The sequence below is a fragment of the Bombus pyrosoma genome, linkage group LG9, assembly GCF_014825855.1.
Source record: "Bombus pyrosoma isolate SC7728 linkage group LG9, ASM1482585v1, whole genome shotgun sequence".
NCBI lineage: Eukaryota > Metazoa > Arthropoda > Insecta > Hymenoptera > Apidae > Bombus > Bombus pyrosoma.
In genome coordinates this window covers 7,783,340-7,800,933 of record NC_057778.1, presented here as the reverse complement: position 1 = coordinate 7,800,933, position 17,594 = coordinate 7,783,340, and the positions used below count along the sequence as shown (strand labels likewise).

The window sequence follows — 17,594 nt, the reverse complement described above, 5'->3', positions numbered from 1 at the left end:
TGAAAGTAGCGAAGATATATTTGTCTTGCTTTCTATCGAAGGTTATTCCTAAAAAAAAAAAAAAACTGCTCTACAGATAAAATTACAGGAAACATCGCAATTGAACAATTTCCGACACCGAGGAAATTAATTCAACAGCGAACGCGTAATACGAAATCAGTCGAGGAAACGCTAATGATTCCCAGGTGAAAAGGTAAAGGGCGGAATTCCAGAACGGACCGGTGTCGCTAATGCGGTCGTCACATCGTCAGTTTCATAACGCGAAACGTGGTCACAAAATCTGCTCGGTTTCCGTTTACGAAGTGCGTTTAGAGAACGATAACGCAACAGCGGGCGGTGCGAAGCTCAATTACGCGCTACCTGGATCTGTGTGCCCCGTAAATTGCTATCAACGGTTCCGCGTACGCGGTAAAATTATCTCCACCAGCACTACATCGTTCCGAAGAAAATGTCCCATAAAATTTGCATGTTTTTCTATAGTAGGATTCCGGAAACTCCGTTTAATTTAAAAGGTAACGCATCGTGGTACTTATAGTATTTTATAGCCTGTTAATGTTACAGCAATGATCGCACTTGCGCGTTTGCTAGGGTTAATAATGGAATTCACGCGTCGCTGAACAACCGGACCCGCTGATTTATTATTGAATTAACCCATTCATTTGCGCGCCATCGATGCGGAATTTCCGGCTACTGTTGTACCGGTACGCGTGAAATTTCAAACTTTGCAGAAGCGTTTAGCAATCTTGCGACATCTACGAACAGAAAAACGTCAATGATAGTAATCGAACGACGCGCTCAATGGACATCGAAATAATATCGTGCCCATTAACCATGGAGCTTTTGCAGTTCTAAATCGTACACTCACAAGCCGATAGAACGCGGAATTAATCGAATTCCGGCTGCTATTGAACGTCACTGAAACGATACGCGTAAAATTGTTCGGTAAATTTAGAGAATGATATTCGGACATGGGTTATCGTGATTGAGTTAATTAAATTTCTATAAAACTTTAAATTTTTCTGTTTTTTAAGTACCGATTACATTTCATTTCGTATATATTCGCCAAGGTTTTCACGATATCGGATGGTTGCAAGGGTTTTGCGATATCCGTAGCAATCAGTGACTGTTACGATTCTTAACGGAAAGCCTTGTTAACTAGGTACACAGCGTAATTACCCCTTTGTCACGTGCATGTATACCTTGAAGGGGTAGCTATTGGCTAGTCATCGTTAAATGTTTCGCTTCGCGTAATTAGTAACATTTAGATTCGAGCAAAGTTGCCGATAGCACGGCACGGTAAAACTTTGTTGTCTCTTATTGGAGCGTTATTTGCAATTTAAACGACACAGCTAATGGACGCGGAGCACGTAATAAGTCGCATGTTACGATCGAGCCATCTGGCGTGTGTCGTGCCACCGGTGCCGAATTCGTTGCACGAAATCACGTGCTCGTTCTCACAATGTTCGACCAATTGTCAATTAACTTACGATATAATGGCATCTGATGTTGGCGATAGATCGAATTCGGAATTATAATATTTCGGACTGCGAAAGAAAGTACTTAAAATATCGCTCTATCCATTTTCTCAATGTATCTGTTATATGTTTCTTATCCAAACGATCTCTGTACTTTTAGGAATATTTAAAAATATTCTTTTCGATTTTTGACATTTTATATCATTGGTAGCAAATTCATGACATATTGCCCGCCCTGCAAGGAATTTCTTTATCCACCGGAATTATCTCGTCGTTGCCTTCCTTTTTCTACGAGCCGATCTCAGCTTCTCTTCGTCGCTCGCGCGGTAGCATCTATTGATTCGCTTTCTCTGTACCGCCCTGTGCCATCCCTCGATCCATCCATCCATTATGCATACCGCAAGAGAGGAAGACCTATCTAACCGCCGACTTACCTGTTGCAAGCTACGGTAGAGAGGGGTTTGCGGAATTCCCAAAGAACATTTGGTGCTCCGTGTAAAGGACTCAGGCACAAAGCTGTGAAGAAATTATGCTCTCCGATGCTCGCGATTGAAGATTTAACCGGATAGTTTATGCAATCTGACTGAACTTTTAAGTCCGGTAAATTGCCTCTATTTGAATATTTCGTGGCAAGTCACGACTAAATCATTACGTGTAATAGCACTTTTCATATATTTTTCGATTCTATGTCTCATCGTCCACTTTTTTCCCATCCTGTATTTTTTACATGGTTACTAACACAGCATTGCATTAAGCAACAATTCCGTGGCTCCGCACTGTAACCCTATATTCTTTCTTAAGTTTGTATGCTTATTTCCTTTCCTCGATGAAGTTCCTTCCTCTTGTTAAAATCTCTGCACTTTTCCGCCACTTTTTTCGTCACGTTTCGTCTCTTCTTCACACTCCTCTGCTGGTATCTGTTTTGCTCTAGCTAGTTTTACTTTACGACGCTGCTTCCGGAAAGTCAAGAAAATGATATAAACTGACGCGGCAAACTTTTCTGGAAACTGGTATCACCGCTGAGTATTCCACGCTTCCAAGTTTCGCCAATAATCTTCTCTCTAGTCGCGACTCTTTGCTAGGTTGAGGTAGTATCAGTACTTACAGTGTATCTTATAAAAATCTTGTAAACCAGATTTGTCGAGTTTACAATCGAGGAAAGGCAAGAGAATAATTTTGCAACTGCTATTTAGCAACTATTACTTCTGTAATGTACTTTCTCGTATTTTTCACAAATTGCCCCACAACAAAGTCTAAACTCGTCAATTTCTACCATATTGCCTCCTAAATCATCAAACTGCGATAATTTCGTGGCAATTTGCTTTTCGTCTCGGTGAGAATCGCGCATGACCAGCTGGCACGGCATTAACGACCGGCCAGCGGCGAGTCCATGGTAAATAGACGTATAGGATACGGTGCCTGTAAACAATAATTTAGCATAATCGCGCGGACTAAACGTTACGGCGGCCCAATAACCGCGAACGTGGCAATCGCAAACAGTGTCGCGGCACTGGCGTACTTTACTCTCGTAATCCGCTGGCAAACACAGTATAATACAGACATACGTGACAACGACCCCTCGAAACTGTCCTTAATGCCCTTCGCCCTGCGCTTCCGAGAACAGCGTAGGGTGAGACCTGTATCAAAGCTTTCGATCTTCATGACCTTCGAAGAATGGAGATTATTCTTCTGGTTTCACGGTGCAATTACGTGTAGAATCGATCGTAATAGAATCCGTGGGGGTTGATTTTTCGAAGGCGAAATTGGTAAGTCTCGACGAGGGCGGTTTCCGTGGTAATAAAAGAAAATTATGCTTTTACTCCGACACATGGTTTCTGTTGGCTTTCTTCCGTCGCTTGGTTTTCTTTCTTCCTTTCTTTTATTCTCCTTTTCTTTTTCCTCCGTCTGCCTTTCCTCTTACGTCTTTACGTTCTTCGGTCCCTCCTTTTCTTTCTTCTCTTCCTCTTTCTCCTGTATATCCAATCCAGAGCAGCAACTACATGGACATCCAGTAGACGTACTGCGACTATTCTTCGTTGACAAGCTTCGTTGACGACGCGCCTGCTCGAAAATGTTTATAACAGAGTATCTGCAGAGTATTATACCTGCATATTTCTTCGTTCTTAGTATTCATTACCGAGCGACGTATTCTTCTCGTTTCATTGAACAATTACTGTTAGTCAACACGCAAAGTAATCGTCGTTAATGTATCAGCTGTGTTTAAACATCGTAAATCCAGTGATAGGTGTTAGAATCAATGTCGTTGTCCATTAAAGCTGGACCATGCAATAAATAACGCGGAGGAGCGCACTTAAAACTTTGCAATCGCATTAGCACGTTACGGGACAAGGTTAATTTCATCGGTCATCCCTCCCCTCAACCCATTCCCACCCCATCCCTGCCGTGAGCAATTATAGCCCCTTTGATATCTCCAGATAATAGCTTATTATACGGTAACGTTGTTCGGCCGCGTACACGGGCTCACAAATTTCAAATACCTACGATATCGATTTCGTATTTATTATCGCTCTACTGGTAACGTAGTTTATCATAATTTACGGCAAATAGGGCCGACCCCATGCCATCACACGTCGTAATTCAGCCCTGACTGACGCTAACTCCGTGGGATTATCCCTTCTGCCCACCTGGATTCACCTCGTCACGCTGGCCTTCCTGGACCATGCTGGTTTAGTCGGCATTTTTTTCTTCTCCCTCGTCATCCTCTATTCCGTGTAATTGACAGAGATGATGGATTCGCCATACTATCGTTGATCCTTTGTTACTTGTGACAACTTGTTCGCGAATTATCTTATGTCATTGAATCTCTCTTTCCTACTTCCTTACAAGTGACAGCTTTGCTCCTCGATAACTTCGACCAAAGTCTCGTCGAAGTTTCCGTCCTATCAAACATAGTCGAGTTTTATAAATCAGCCGAGAAACTAATAATTCTTGATACAGGCTCGATGAAGGAAGCATATCGTATCCAGCGAATAAAATTCAGTTTACCAGCTATCTCTGTTATCGTATGGCAATTTGTATCTCCCCTCTGTAGATTAGGAAGAATTCGCGCAAGATTTTCGCACCCGGTCGGTGGCGGTTACAGACACTGGTTTTATCACTGTACGTATGGTAATGGAGGGACGAGGGAATGAGAGGGAATGAAAGTTTCTTGCCAATAATGGAAATGGAGAGCGCATTCAAATAGAGATTGCACCGTGTGGTAGATTGCTGGGACGTGGTACAAAGCTCGGCCAGACGACGTGGATGCTCTTCTCTTCGTCCAGAGTCTTTTTCTCCTCTCAAAGAGAAAGAGCCGGGTCCCAGAATAAGGCTTTTGTCAAGGTTATGTCTCGAAACTCGTTCGAGCAAATTTCTCGCTCAGGGACGATGTCTCTCTTGTGCATGTTTCCCCGTCTTCTTTTTCTTCTTCTTCTCGTTCCTGTTCTCTGTGCTTTTTCTTCTTCACAGAGGAGACAAAGTTCCTCTGGAAACAGTATCGATAATGTCTGGAGTGCGTTTCAACATCATTGTAAAAACAAGGATGTAAATAAGGACAGTTTCGTAGCGAAGATTACGATCGAACTATTATGATTAATTCGGATAAAGAGGGTTTCTTTAAAAAATACGTTCTTTATCGTTTTACCAGCGCGGAGAAAACGCGGAACGACGTCGAGCACGAGCGTTTCTTCCAGTCGATTCGACGCAGAATTACATTTTTTCTAGGGAACTCGTCTTCGCTAATCGAAACTCCTGGTCACTCGGCTTGGTGAGAAATATACGCGAAAGAGAAAGAGACTGATGGTAATTTCTCGCGTGTCGTCCGGAGAAATCGGATGGACGATAAAGTTAGCTAAGGTTACAAGTGACTGATCCTTGAATCGACAGTTTACTGGTTTCCCTTTAGTTTTTCCCTCCAACTGCCCTCCTACTCTTCCCTTTCTTCTTTCCTTTATCCTTCTGAAAAGAGAATGAAAAGGAGGACAGAGTCGAGGAAACCGGAAACTGGACGAAGCACCGGCTTAAATCGTTTCCAGAGCAAGTAGTAACAGGCCGCGTACGTCGAACACAACGAACGACTTTCTCGAAGTGGAAAGTCATAGGGTTGCGAAACTCCTCCATTTGCCTGGGAGTCATAGACGGAGAGAGAAGAAAGGGACGGGATCGAGGTTGGGAAGGTGGATCGAGCAAGAATCATGGATTGAAATTTACTCGGAAAGTTTGCCACCGAGGCGCTTCTCGCTTCCGAGCAAAAACCGGAACGGAAGTAAATATGTCACGCTCGATTCGCGCTCGAGTAGCTGGCCAAGAGAGGGCCGTCTAGAGCTCCATTTTTTTCTTCTACGCTAGTTCTTTGCCTTCTTTTTTCCACGAAGAATGCACGAGTACCCCCTGTGTATTCTGTCTTGAAAATCGAGTCACTGCGGAGAAGAGTACCATGGGAAGTCCACTTTTCTCGTTCTTGCTTGCCTCGTCGAGTGTTTAGTCCACGATGCAACCGGAGTTAACGGAAGAATATTATCCCGCAATAATGATTTTAAACGATATCGCGACGGTAACTTTAATTTATGCTGTTGAACATTGTTGGAAACATTTTTTCCAACCGCACGGTACACGTTGTGCCATAATTTGCTCGTTCTCGATCGGGATTAAACGATATCTACGATAGTACAGCGATCTACTAAATAAAACAAAATGCATAGTGGTCGCGATAAAAAGCAATTTCAAAAGCGAATCCGCGCGGTTCATCCCGGCATGTGCATGAAAGATAGCCGGATTGCCGGAAATCGAAATTTCGTTATCTCTTTGTTCGCAAACCGCTGTCCTGGATAACTCCATTCGGTCTAGTCCGTTTAAATGCTAATTTTATTTAGATATTACACAAACAACCAGGCCTCTGATGTGTTTGTATTTGTCCCCGTTTAGTTCATGATTGACGATAAGAGCAAGAATCATGCTCGCTTTCTAATAGATAATAGGAGTAATTTTCGTACGACTTTATCAGAAACGATCTTCTTTTCGTGATACTGAATGGTGCCTTTCATGAAAATCGAGCAATATTCTCAGAATTTTTCATCTTTTCCAGTAGATATAGAACGGCGGATGAAGACTTCATCCTAATTGCATCTTATCTGAAATTTTGAGCTTTCATACCAATAGCGAATTACTTATCCATCGTTCAAAACGATGCAATATGTAAAAAAAAAAAGAGGATTTGATTGAAAAATGACTTTCATAGGTTAAATCGATCCTGCCACGGTAAGGTAAGTTCAGAAATCAGTTTGCGCTTGGCTCGGAGGAGGTCGATTTTTCGTGTGAAAATCGTGCTTGTGTGCATAATCCGACACTCTGGTCCTATAAGCGACGAAACGTCGACTATTTTCTGCTCGTTAATTAAACGAACGATCAAAAAGTAGTGGATGGAACGAGTGGATGCTCGTTTCCAGGCCGAATTAGCAATCACTGCGTGCTGATTGCGAGTCGAATCAAATCTGGTTCGAAGCGGAATTCGGACGCGTGCCCTTTCACCCGCGGCCAGGTGATTTTAATTGCTCCCCAGCGGGAAAAGCGAGGAAGAGGAGGGTAAAAAAGCAGAGAATCCAGATCATGGGATTTAACGATCCGAAATGTACGTTTTCGAAGACGTACTTTGTTCCGACACGCACTCATCCTCGATCGAAACAGTCACGCGATTAGTTCGTATTATTGTAGTACCGTCCACTTTACGATTTTCTGGCAGTTTATTCATTTACCAAAGGAATACGGAAAGCTAGAAAATTGGTACTATTGAAATTTGATAAAAAATATCTTTGTCGAATAAAAGGCGAATATAACATTTTTTCCGCAACTAGGATAGAAAAGAAATACGTGTAAACGTGCTATTGACCGTTTGAGTTCAATATTTCGGCTATGTCTTTACCTCCGCAAAAGCTTTAATCGATCTTTTGTATCCAATGAAAATCGCGCCGCTTTCATCGCGATAAATCGATCGTTTATTTTGGTCGGGTCGCGACGGTGCGCAAAAATTACGAGCCGTCGATAGGATTATTCGGGAACACGAATTCGATGGGACACAAAATATCAGACGTAAGGTTTAGCCCGGTTGAATTCAATGTATCGTGTTATCCGTTAATCGGGCTTTAGCCCGTGTCAGCTGCATTTTATGTTTTACAGGGGCGAAAAAGGGAAACAGATAGAAAAGGATCCGTCTTCTATATCTAGTCTTCGTCGTTTCCTTCGAAAAGCAATTTCTATCGAATCTTCTGTGGATATCTTAGAAATCTATCACTTGGAAAATCTTTCCTTCGCTTCCAACAAGCAAAATGCACATTCCAAATTTCTTCGAATAGAAAGATCTCGGAATCCCATTAAATTCTCTAAATCCATCACCAAGTATTTCCAGATTCGTCCAGGACCCGCGTAGATAATCGCGAATGAGGAAAAAGATATTCTTTCGCTGCGTAAAACATTCCGCTCATCGATATTCCATTTGCGATGTTCGACGTCACGTTCGACCACGCAGATGGTCTATGAGAGAAGGATCAGCTACGTTGGCACGATCGTGTCGCACACCGGAAACAGCACATTTGGTCGAACACTCCTTTACGAGGAAGTCATCCAATTTTCCTATAATCCTCGGCAGCTTCTTCCCAGGAGACTGGTCCGCGGCCTGGTACACAGGTTGAAAACGAAACTCTCTGTCCTTATCGTTTCTCCTTCTCCGGAATCCCCAAGATCCGGTAATAATACATGAACACAGAACATCAGTCGCTGTGAACGAATTGAAATTTTCATCATCCGTTCTCCATCTGTATTCTTGATGTGGTTTTAATGTAAAATACCCATCTCGAGTCGCTTTCAGTAGACAATAGACTCTATCCGCCGATTGCGATACAGCCTTTGAAATATTCCTACGGAAGATGGAAGGTTCTTGTTAAGGGTCGTATAATACTTGATCATATTGTATCAAAGGCTACCTCAGATTTGATAACTGACTTATCTGGATATTAGGTTTAACAAGGGATCGTTCAAGCTTTCGGACAGGAGTTTCTACGTTTCCGGAGGAGATGTTTCTTTAGGATCTGATAAAGCAAACGTCTGAAACGCAAGTTTCCGTTGGTCAACTTCAGTGATATTAATTTCGTGAAATAGTAAGGGAGCGAAATAATTTTCTATTTGCCTTAGGGGTACGCAGTAGATAATCTGTATTATTCCAAGCCAGACTCGATTTGTTCCGTAGTTCCACGCGAATTTCCGCAGATTTCCCCCTGAACGTCATCTAAGCGAGTTCCTTTAAAACGAAAAACCAGCCGACCGCGGAAAATATCGACCGTCGGATGAAAGATAGCCACGCGAGAGTACAGAATCTACGAATTCACTCCCCGTCGTGCAATACTCGGGGAAAATCGCCCCTATTTCACTTGTACCGCGCTTTGTCGATCGTTAGAGGCACGATCATAGATCGCTACCACCGCAAACGAAAATCGTATTACCGCGTATCAATTCACGACATTACTGCCTGGCCACGGGTGTGCTTGTACACGCGCACAGACGAAAAAGGTGTCTATGTGCTTTGGGGATGTATCGACAAAGTGAAATTTACGTCCCCCGAAGCGAGAGCCGTACTGAAATATTATCGGTTTGCTTCGAGCTCGCGTTTGCATATTCATGCGTGGTTGGTCGACAAGGAGGGAAAAAACTATAACGTGGCAAAGAGGAAAAAAGAGAGAGGAAATGATGGAAACGAAAACAGAGAAACTGTAGAACGAGAAAAGGCGTGATAAAGAGACAAAAGAGGATACGGAAGAACTTGACGGGCTACAGAAAAATATAGAAAAACGGAGTCTCAGAAGACCTTGGAGAGAAGCATATAGCGGTAGAAACCGAAATAGAGAAACATAGCGGGCAAGAATGTGAAAGCGGTGATTTCAGTGAGAAGAGTAAACAAGAATTTAGTGAAATGAAGAAAAATACAGAGAAGAGAAACACGAGGAACGGTGGCAAGAGCAACGAGATACAGGGAGAACTACACGAGGTCCCGGACAGAAAAATAGAGATGGGACAATGGTTGACATGGAAATAGAAAAAATGCGGTAGAAGAGCGAGTGTAAAGAGAAGAAAAGATATAAAAGGAGCGGAATTTTCGCACGTGTCGTCAATGACTTGCCAGTTTCACAGACAAATCTACTCTTTTCATTCTTTCGGTTTATTTAGAGATGTAGCCATATACATACGCTGTGGCAAAACGCTGAATCATCGTTGCCGAGAAATGTCATTGTCCGCTGCGTAGAAACGTCTACGTGATGCATTAACAGGGTTAAAAAGAATATTTCTACGCGAGAATATTTATACGAAATGGGACGGCGAAAAATGGCTCGCGTTAGAAGAACATTAGTCACTCATGTGAACAGTGAATCAGACGATTGGAAAAATGGCTCGTTTTTTTTTGTAGCCACTTTATGAGTTTATTCATGCATAGCACTGTTGAAGAAAAATTTCAGCAAGGAATGCGAGATATTTCAGCAAAGTCTGTGTTCTTTATGGAAGATGTTTGAGGCTACAATAGTTTTACCCTTGTATTATATTTTTCTTAACAGCGAACATACGTGGTACTTTCATTAGATGAGCGAGACTTTGTGGAATTCGTATAAAACAATGCGGGAATTTGATATGTAAAAGATGCAAGAGAGAGGCGAATTTGATGAAAAGGGAAGGCAAAGTACCAACAATTTATCAAAGCAACACTATTGCTCTTTCGACAGTGATTAATTATATAGAAAATCTGGAATGCTAGCAATTTAGCAAATAATTTGAAGTTTTGTTACGTGTTTCTTCCAAGAAGAAATTCCACAGTTCTGTTAAAATTTGATTGTTGCTGACTGTGAAACAAAAAATGTTTCCAGACATCTGTGTCACGTTGGGAAACCTGCAACATTGTAGTGGCCAGAGTATCACGTAGGATTCCCATGTACGTGGCTGTATCTAAACTCGTAATCGAAATTACTTCTTGTTATTGTACGTCTTCTTGCCGTGGAGAACGTGCTGACGAACATGCACCGGTTATGCGATTAATTGTTATTCGATACTTATGTCCAATAAATGCAATTTCGAACAGTTTTCGAACATTTATGGCATTTCTCTAATTTTACGATTGTTTTCGTCGCATGTAACGAGTTTCCATGTAGCTAACGTAAGAATCCTCACAATGAAGAATTCAGAGAGATGGAAATAAATGTTGAAACGAAATGATTTAATTAATAATTGTCGGAATGTTCGAATGGTAGTTAAAAAGTTTTAAATCGTTATTGCACGTTTCCTTGGATCACGAGGACTTCTTTGAACCAGCGAGGAAAAATCGAGGTGGTACTCGTGAAAAGAATGGTTTGGTAGAAAATTGACACAGTTCCCTGCGACGAATGTAAAATACAAAAGAAAGGATATTAACGCGGACTCATTAAGTGGAAGCACTTGGAAGGAAGGCAGCTTCCTGTTTAATGTTTTAATCGTAACCTTAAAGCTCACGAAGAGCAGACTTTAGAAGTCGGTCACCATCATAAAAAATTACTATTCATTTTTTAAAAGCTTCGGTTGATCAGGAAGTACCAACAGGCTTTAATTAACGGAGACCGCGCCACGAAAAATATTGGCCCTGTTTCGAATCGAGATAGACTGACGAAAGCGTGATTCAATTTCGTAAAATACAACCTGGTCAACTATAACGAATCGAATATTTAAAAACTCGGTGGAATGAAATCAATCGAACTGAAATCAATGGTGTCCGATGGTGCAAACCGCAAAACCGGTAGCAAAAATAACAATAATTATAGCCGCGTGAACGTTTCGAAGCGGAAGAAAACAGGGAAAAAGATTCAGTCGGCGTAAACGTGTGTTCGATGTCCAGGTAAATTCTCAATTACACTCATAAATGTTTCATTGGGACCTTTTTGAATATGTAAGCGTGTCCGTATCGTAGTTTTGCTCGACTGTTATCGATTTGTATCTGTTGATCTTGTATCAATTTCGCACCGGATAAAGATGCGGCAATAAAAATATAATTCATTCGTAAAACACGATCGTGGAAACTCGACGATATAACACCACGGGAAATACAATCTTTTTCATTCGTAAATTTAAATTCCATACTTTCATTTTTTCACGAGATAAACCTATATTTCAGCTCTCGGAAAAGAGCAAAAAAAAAGCGTTGGGCTTTTCCAATTTTGCACAAATCTTTGTAAACCACTGACATATATCAAAGAACCACTTTAAAATCGCTTGTATTTAATTTCGCGATTGAAAAATGCCTTGAATCTCGATGCGCTAGCCGCCGGTATGAAGAGTGAATTGCGCCCTCCGCGTTCGCTGTTCTTCGTTAATCCGTAAATTTGAATATCGTCAATCCGTGGCTCGATCAGAAATTCGGCGCAAGCGTAGAATACTGCCGCTGCGATGGTATTTGAAAAATATTTTCGCACTAATCCTCGGCCTCGTCTGTTCCCTCTCTGTCATCGTCCGGCATACTTCGTTTCTTTTTGCTCTTCGGCCCACATCGTTCATGAATATGGAAAATCAGACCTTTCGGTGACGCGATCCGCATCTCTCTCTCACCTTTTTCCGCATTTTTTTTTTCGTTCGTCCCGCGGATCGCAAATTGATTCCGCGCAAGTGGTGCCACGTCGCTGTTGATTCAAAAGGTGAAAGAATTAGTTTGCATTGGGGCCCGCTCTCAGATCAAAATTCAACCATCGCTGAATGGTCGCCGTCGTGGAGAAGAAAATGATTGTTTTCGCGCGGTTCATCTGAGGTTAAGGAAATAATACCTACGACAGCTTTGTCACGACATTCCAAACAGAAGAGTTTCGGAGAATGACTTAACCGCTGCATCGATGATTTTTCATTTTCATGTCCTAAAGTTTCGCTATTTTATCTTCCGAGAGTTATTCCGAACAAAAGTGGGAATTCTTACGTACAAACGTTCTAAAAGAAAAAGTAATACTTTCCAAGCTGAAAGTCGGTTTTGTCCAACAGGATCTTAAAGATCGAAGTCGTATTAAAATTTTTACTTCTAAGACGATTTCTTATCTCACGTTCAAATAGAAAGATGTCAGTAATGAAAATGCGAAGCATCCTTAGCTAATCAGTTTGATGTCCATAATAAAAAACATAGGGTCGATAGGTAGAACTAGCACTTCAACCATCGACCAAGAACTCTACTCACCCAGTTCTGACAAAGTTGGCGAAGTACTGTAGGATGCTCTCGGAGAGTGCTACTTCAGACCTGGTGTAGTTTCTGGGGAAGTGACCGAAACCGTCCACCAACGGTGCTCCGAAGATGAATGGTAATTCCTCGCCATGGACAGAGCCCATCTTCTGAAAGCAAAAACGAACGGGATTGGTTAAGTTCACTCTTCAATGAAACATCGATGAACTTTCATCTGAATCGCAGTAGACATTGGTCGCATGATAATTGAAAGATATAGGTTCGCTTGTATTTCGAGAGGAACATAAATAGAAAGCTATTACTTGGAATCTAACTTTGAATTTGCGAATAAAGAGCATGTTTAAACCACCCTGGTGACCCATTTCTCATCGCACACCCAACTTGCAGAATCCCAATGCCACAACCTTTCCGTAAGCCAGAAACTACAGCTACTCGTCGCGTTTCCTCGCTGCTTGGCAATTATTCGCTCGATGGAGAAATCTACGAGGCAGTAATGCGTTGCTTATCGGCCCCAGGAGGGATTTACGAAACGGTAGACCGGATTCTGCCACAGCCTCGATCACGTTGGATACGTCAGCTGCCGGTAATTCAATTTCTTCGGGCTTCGAGCCCTTTCGCCTGGAATTACCGACACCCATCTCAGCCCTTTCTGGCCATTGCAGGATGAAACAACGAGTCGTATGATATCTAAAAGGGACGTGCAATGCTTCCACTGATACCATTTTCTGGTAACGAAAGACCGAACGTTGTGAGAGAGAGTCGCTGAGTTGGTAACAATTCTAAAGGGATACATACTTTGATATATCTGAAGTTTTCTGGAATTTGTATTTGTAGGAACGAGCAGACTTTCAAGACAGAATTTCTCTCGGTTATTCGTTATCGATTCGCCGATTACAAGATAATTAGTAGAGATTTTGGTAGGAGAAGTGATTCGGTAGATAGAATAGGCTCTTGTCTGACTAGATACGGATTTGTATTACTTGGTACTTAGAAACTTACACTTAATTAATCTCGTAGCTCGCTATCCGAGATCATTATTACGTCATTCAGTTAGCAGTTAGGTATGTAGAAAATTAAAATACATCCTTATTAATGACACCTCGTTCTTTCATAATCTCAACTCAATGACTTCGTTAAAAAAAAGGAGGGGGAGGGGGAAGACATCGCTCCTTCATCGTCGGTCGTTAATTTCATCAATTGCCTACTATGTTTTCTTCCGAATGAGGGTAGGATTTTCGAAGGAGCCAAATTACGCGGTTGACGAATAATTAGCGTTGCTAAAGACCAGCTACACTCATTCTTCGACGATGTTGCCCCTCGATCGGCAGTCTTAATGGACGATTAACGTGAATCACGACCGACAGTGAATTTCTTCGTTAACGACGCCGATTTCCTGTGGCTCTGGCGTTTCCTATTATGCTCGTTAATCCGACAAATCACCCGATTTTCATTTCTCCGCTCCTTAGTCCTTTATTGTTATCGACCATGACGTAGGATCCATCTTAAACACGTTCCATTCTTCCTCCATTCTCTTCTTGTTCTCTTTGGGTTTCCCTTTTTTTTTATTAGCACCATTAACAAGAAGATTGTTTTACTGCCAGAATTGTATTCTCGCCTTAATAAAGCGAAGTACCAGCCATAAAACTGCTCTTACTAAATTGCTGTTTCTCCTCTTTTCACTTGAATCAAGAATGCTCTTACAATAAACTAACTTACAATAGCTTGCTCTTACAATAAACTAACAATCTAATCATGGACCTAACGACTCAAGATGGAAACCGTTCAAACGCGATGGAACTCGTTTTTTAACGAACGTTAGGGAAACAGTCGAAAAATGAAATTTTTACTCCTCCCCAGAGAAGCTGACCATCCATTAAAAACAAAGCAACGGCGAATGGGACGGATTAAATTTTGTTCGCTGTGGAAAATTGCTTTTTTGTCGACCATTGGTTGCCGCTACGGCGACCGACCGCTGGAAAATAGTTTCAGCTTCGTGGAAATGAAGTTCGTGGCCGCAGTTTCTGGTTCGCCGACAATCGGTTCGCGTTTTCGGCAGCGGCGTGCCAAACTTTCCGCCTGCTCCAACCGGAAGATACGCCTTTCTGATTGCGACAGGGTAAATAAGCAGCCAGAGAAGAAATTACTTCACGCTGTTGGTTGGTCGAGGAAAAGTTGCTCTTTCTATGACCCTTCGAAAAAAGTTTCACGTGCGCAACTTTCATTGCGAAACGTTTTACGATCGGCGAACTTGGTGTGCAAGATTACAGTTATTACGAATGCATAGAAGCGATCCTTTTATTGAAACGAATAAGCACGCAATTTGCTAAACTAAGACTAGATTGTTTCTCTGTTTCTTTGCGTCCCACGATTTTTAATCCTTCCTCCCTTTCGCAAATACCAGCGTGAATAATTCATTAGTTTTCGAGGACTATTGCGTTAGGACAATCAAGCAAATAACCATCGGTTAGAGGACGAGCGAGATAGCGGTCTGCCAAAGAAAGGACATCGATCACGGCTTCTCAGGATTCCTCAGCCCGATATATTGCCTAATGAAATTAATGTTATCCAGAGAATTGTGGCTTCTAGTCAACGCTTGCGGAAACCGGCTTGCGAAACAATTTCGATTTGAGTTCAGTGCCGAATGGAACAGTGACGAATACTCGACACGGACTTCTCAGCGTATGGCTATTTTGAATTCAGCTATAGCTATTCCTCTGCTGCGTCTTAAGGGAAATTTAATAGCGAGGTTAGTTGATTTCCTCGACTAATTTCGATAAATGACCCATCAGTTCAATTGTACTGGCGCAAGAATTGGAACCTGGAAGATTTTGCTACATACGATTGGACAAAGTGATACGATTCAAGGCTACTATACTTAGTATTCGAAAAATCGATGGTAAAGTGGTACTTAAAATATGCGGTCAAATGTTTACATATACAACGGAAGAAATAGAATAACATCGTGCCTAATCATACGTCCATATTTTTAATTTGCAAGATTACTCATTTGTAAAAAGTCACGCGTTTGAAATAATTTGCTAAGACATCGGATGATATAAGCGGAATAATTTCTAGCTCAAACAACACTAGCAACGTCGATTGAAAGTATGGGCTCTCCGGTCCTTCAAGTTTTGGCTATTTAAATGCATGCACAGTCGGATGAAATCGAGTTCCTTGAACGATACTAGAAAGTCGTTCACTAAGGACACAGGTTAGAGATCGTTTAGAGGGATAACATCTGATAGAACGATACATTCCTACACGTGGATTACTTTAACGAAGTCCTGCTGCATTTGTAAAAGAATCCTGATTAAATCCAGAAGATGTAACGATAGCTCGATCCGATAGTTTTCCGTTTCGAAAAGGAGTACGCGAATTTCGAACAGCGAGCAACGAAACGAGAATAAAGCGAAAGAGCGGAAGAGCGAAAGAGCGGCGGCTTAGGTAAATAAGACTGGGCATGAAGACTGTCGGAAATAAGCTTAATAAAATAACGAGTTGATACTAGACGAGCCCGGATCCATTCCGCTTCTCGGATCCACCGTTTTAAAGGGGTCACTGCAATGCACGTAACAGCTGGCTTTCCACTTCACCGACTGGTCCATGTCTTAATTGAGGATTTTTGCATTCCGTTGAGTGTGTTTCCGTGAAGATCCTTTATTCTAGCCACGTTGCTACGATAATTGACTCGATTCGTTGAAAATAGAGAATCGATGTTTGCGAATCTCATGAAGGTGAGACACGAGTTACAGAAAAAGAAAATATTAATTGAAAGTGACAAACGTTAAAAAATTTTTTTTATTCTCTAAGTAGGATCGTTTAAGACAATGAGATTTCCAGCAACCAGTTTCATGATTTCCTAGAGAAGGGAAGAATTTCGCACGAAAGCAGGAAAAATTCGCCTCGTTCTTTATTCGTACGTAACGGATGAGGAATTTCCTTGTAGCACTCTGCTCTGACTTTCGAGATCAATTATTCTCGGCTCCGAAGGAAGGCGAAAGGAACAGAATAAAAAGCCACCAGTCCTTTTTAAATCAAGCAAAAAGTTTCATGCCTCGGCGCAGAATTATTCCCGGAGATGGACCGGCGACAAAAGGGAGAATCGGTTAAACTCAGTCCGGAGATCTATTGTCGTCTTCAACGTCTAGATTCTCATCTTTTTCTTTCGTTTCTCTTTAGAAAATGTACTTCATATACGTGGTACTATCGTACGTTCAATAACGTCCAAGAGAGTTCAGTTTCCAGCAAGCAGTCAAACTCACGTATCACGTATCACCTTAAAATTGAATTGACAGATAATGAACAGAAATATCCTTGATGTGGATTTAATTTATAAATATTTTAACTCAGAAGTATATCTCGTGATATTTCTTTCCATATCCATCTGAGATGCTGTAAGTTTGTAGCTTAAGTAAAGTATTGTCCGGACAAACAAAGAAATAAAATGGAATGGTAGGAAGTTGAGGGGTTGCGCGAGTAGAATAGGAACACACATGATCAGACCAAGCGGTGCACCAGAGTTTTAATGAACATTTCGTGACGACGCAATTATTTTAAATCAATTAAATTTCAATGAAATTAGATGAAATTTTAATATATAGAAAGTTCTCGGAACTTATATGAGATATAGTATGATATATTAAAAATCTCTGTTTAGGTATTTAAATCATTTTGTGACTGGTGAAATTAATTATTTAAAGAGAAATTATTTATTCAAATATTACATTGCACGTTCTAATTTTCTGCTTCACCATGGAACCAGCAACTGCGAAATTTAAAGACGGAGGATCGAGACAGCTGTACCTGTATTTTAATTCTCACTAAAAATTCACAATGTTCAATTCGTGGAATCGACTCACACCGATTACGGGGTTGGTTCCCACGACGCGTAACGTCATCAC

General features: G+C 41.5%; 2 protein-coding genes across 6 annotated transcripts in view; one reads left to right on the top strand and one right to left on the bottom strand.

Annotated features, from left to right (window-relative positions):
• Positions 1-17,594, top strand: part of LOC122570975 — a 307,523-nt gene that overhangs the window by 54,233 nt on the left and 235,696 nt on the right. The gene's annotated exons all lie outside the window — the stretch shown is intronic.
• Positions 1-17,594, bottom strand: part of LOC122570968 (neuroligin-4, X-linked) — a 261,432-nt gene that overhangs the window by 51,948 nt on the left and 191,890 nt on the right. For 3 of the 4 annotated variants that reach the window (XM_043734044.1, XM_043734047.1, XM_043734045.1), the window contains exon 9: positions 12,691-12,842. In XM_043734044.1, coding sequence (XP_043589979.1) covers positions 12,691-12,842 — 152 coding nt within the window. The remainder of the gene's footprint in view (positions 1-12,690; positions 12,843-17,594) is intronic. The other variant, XM_043734046.1, reaches the window with a different exon arrangement.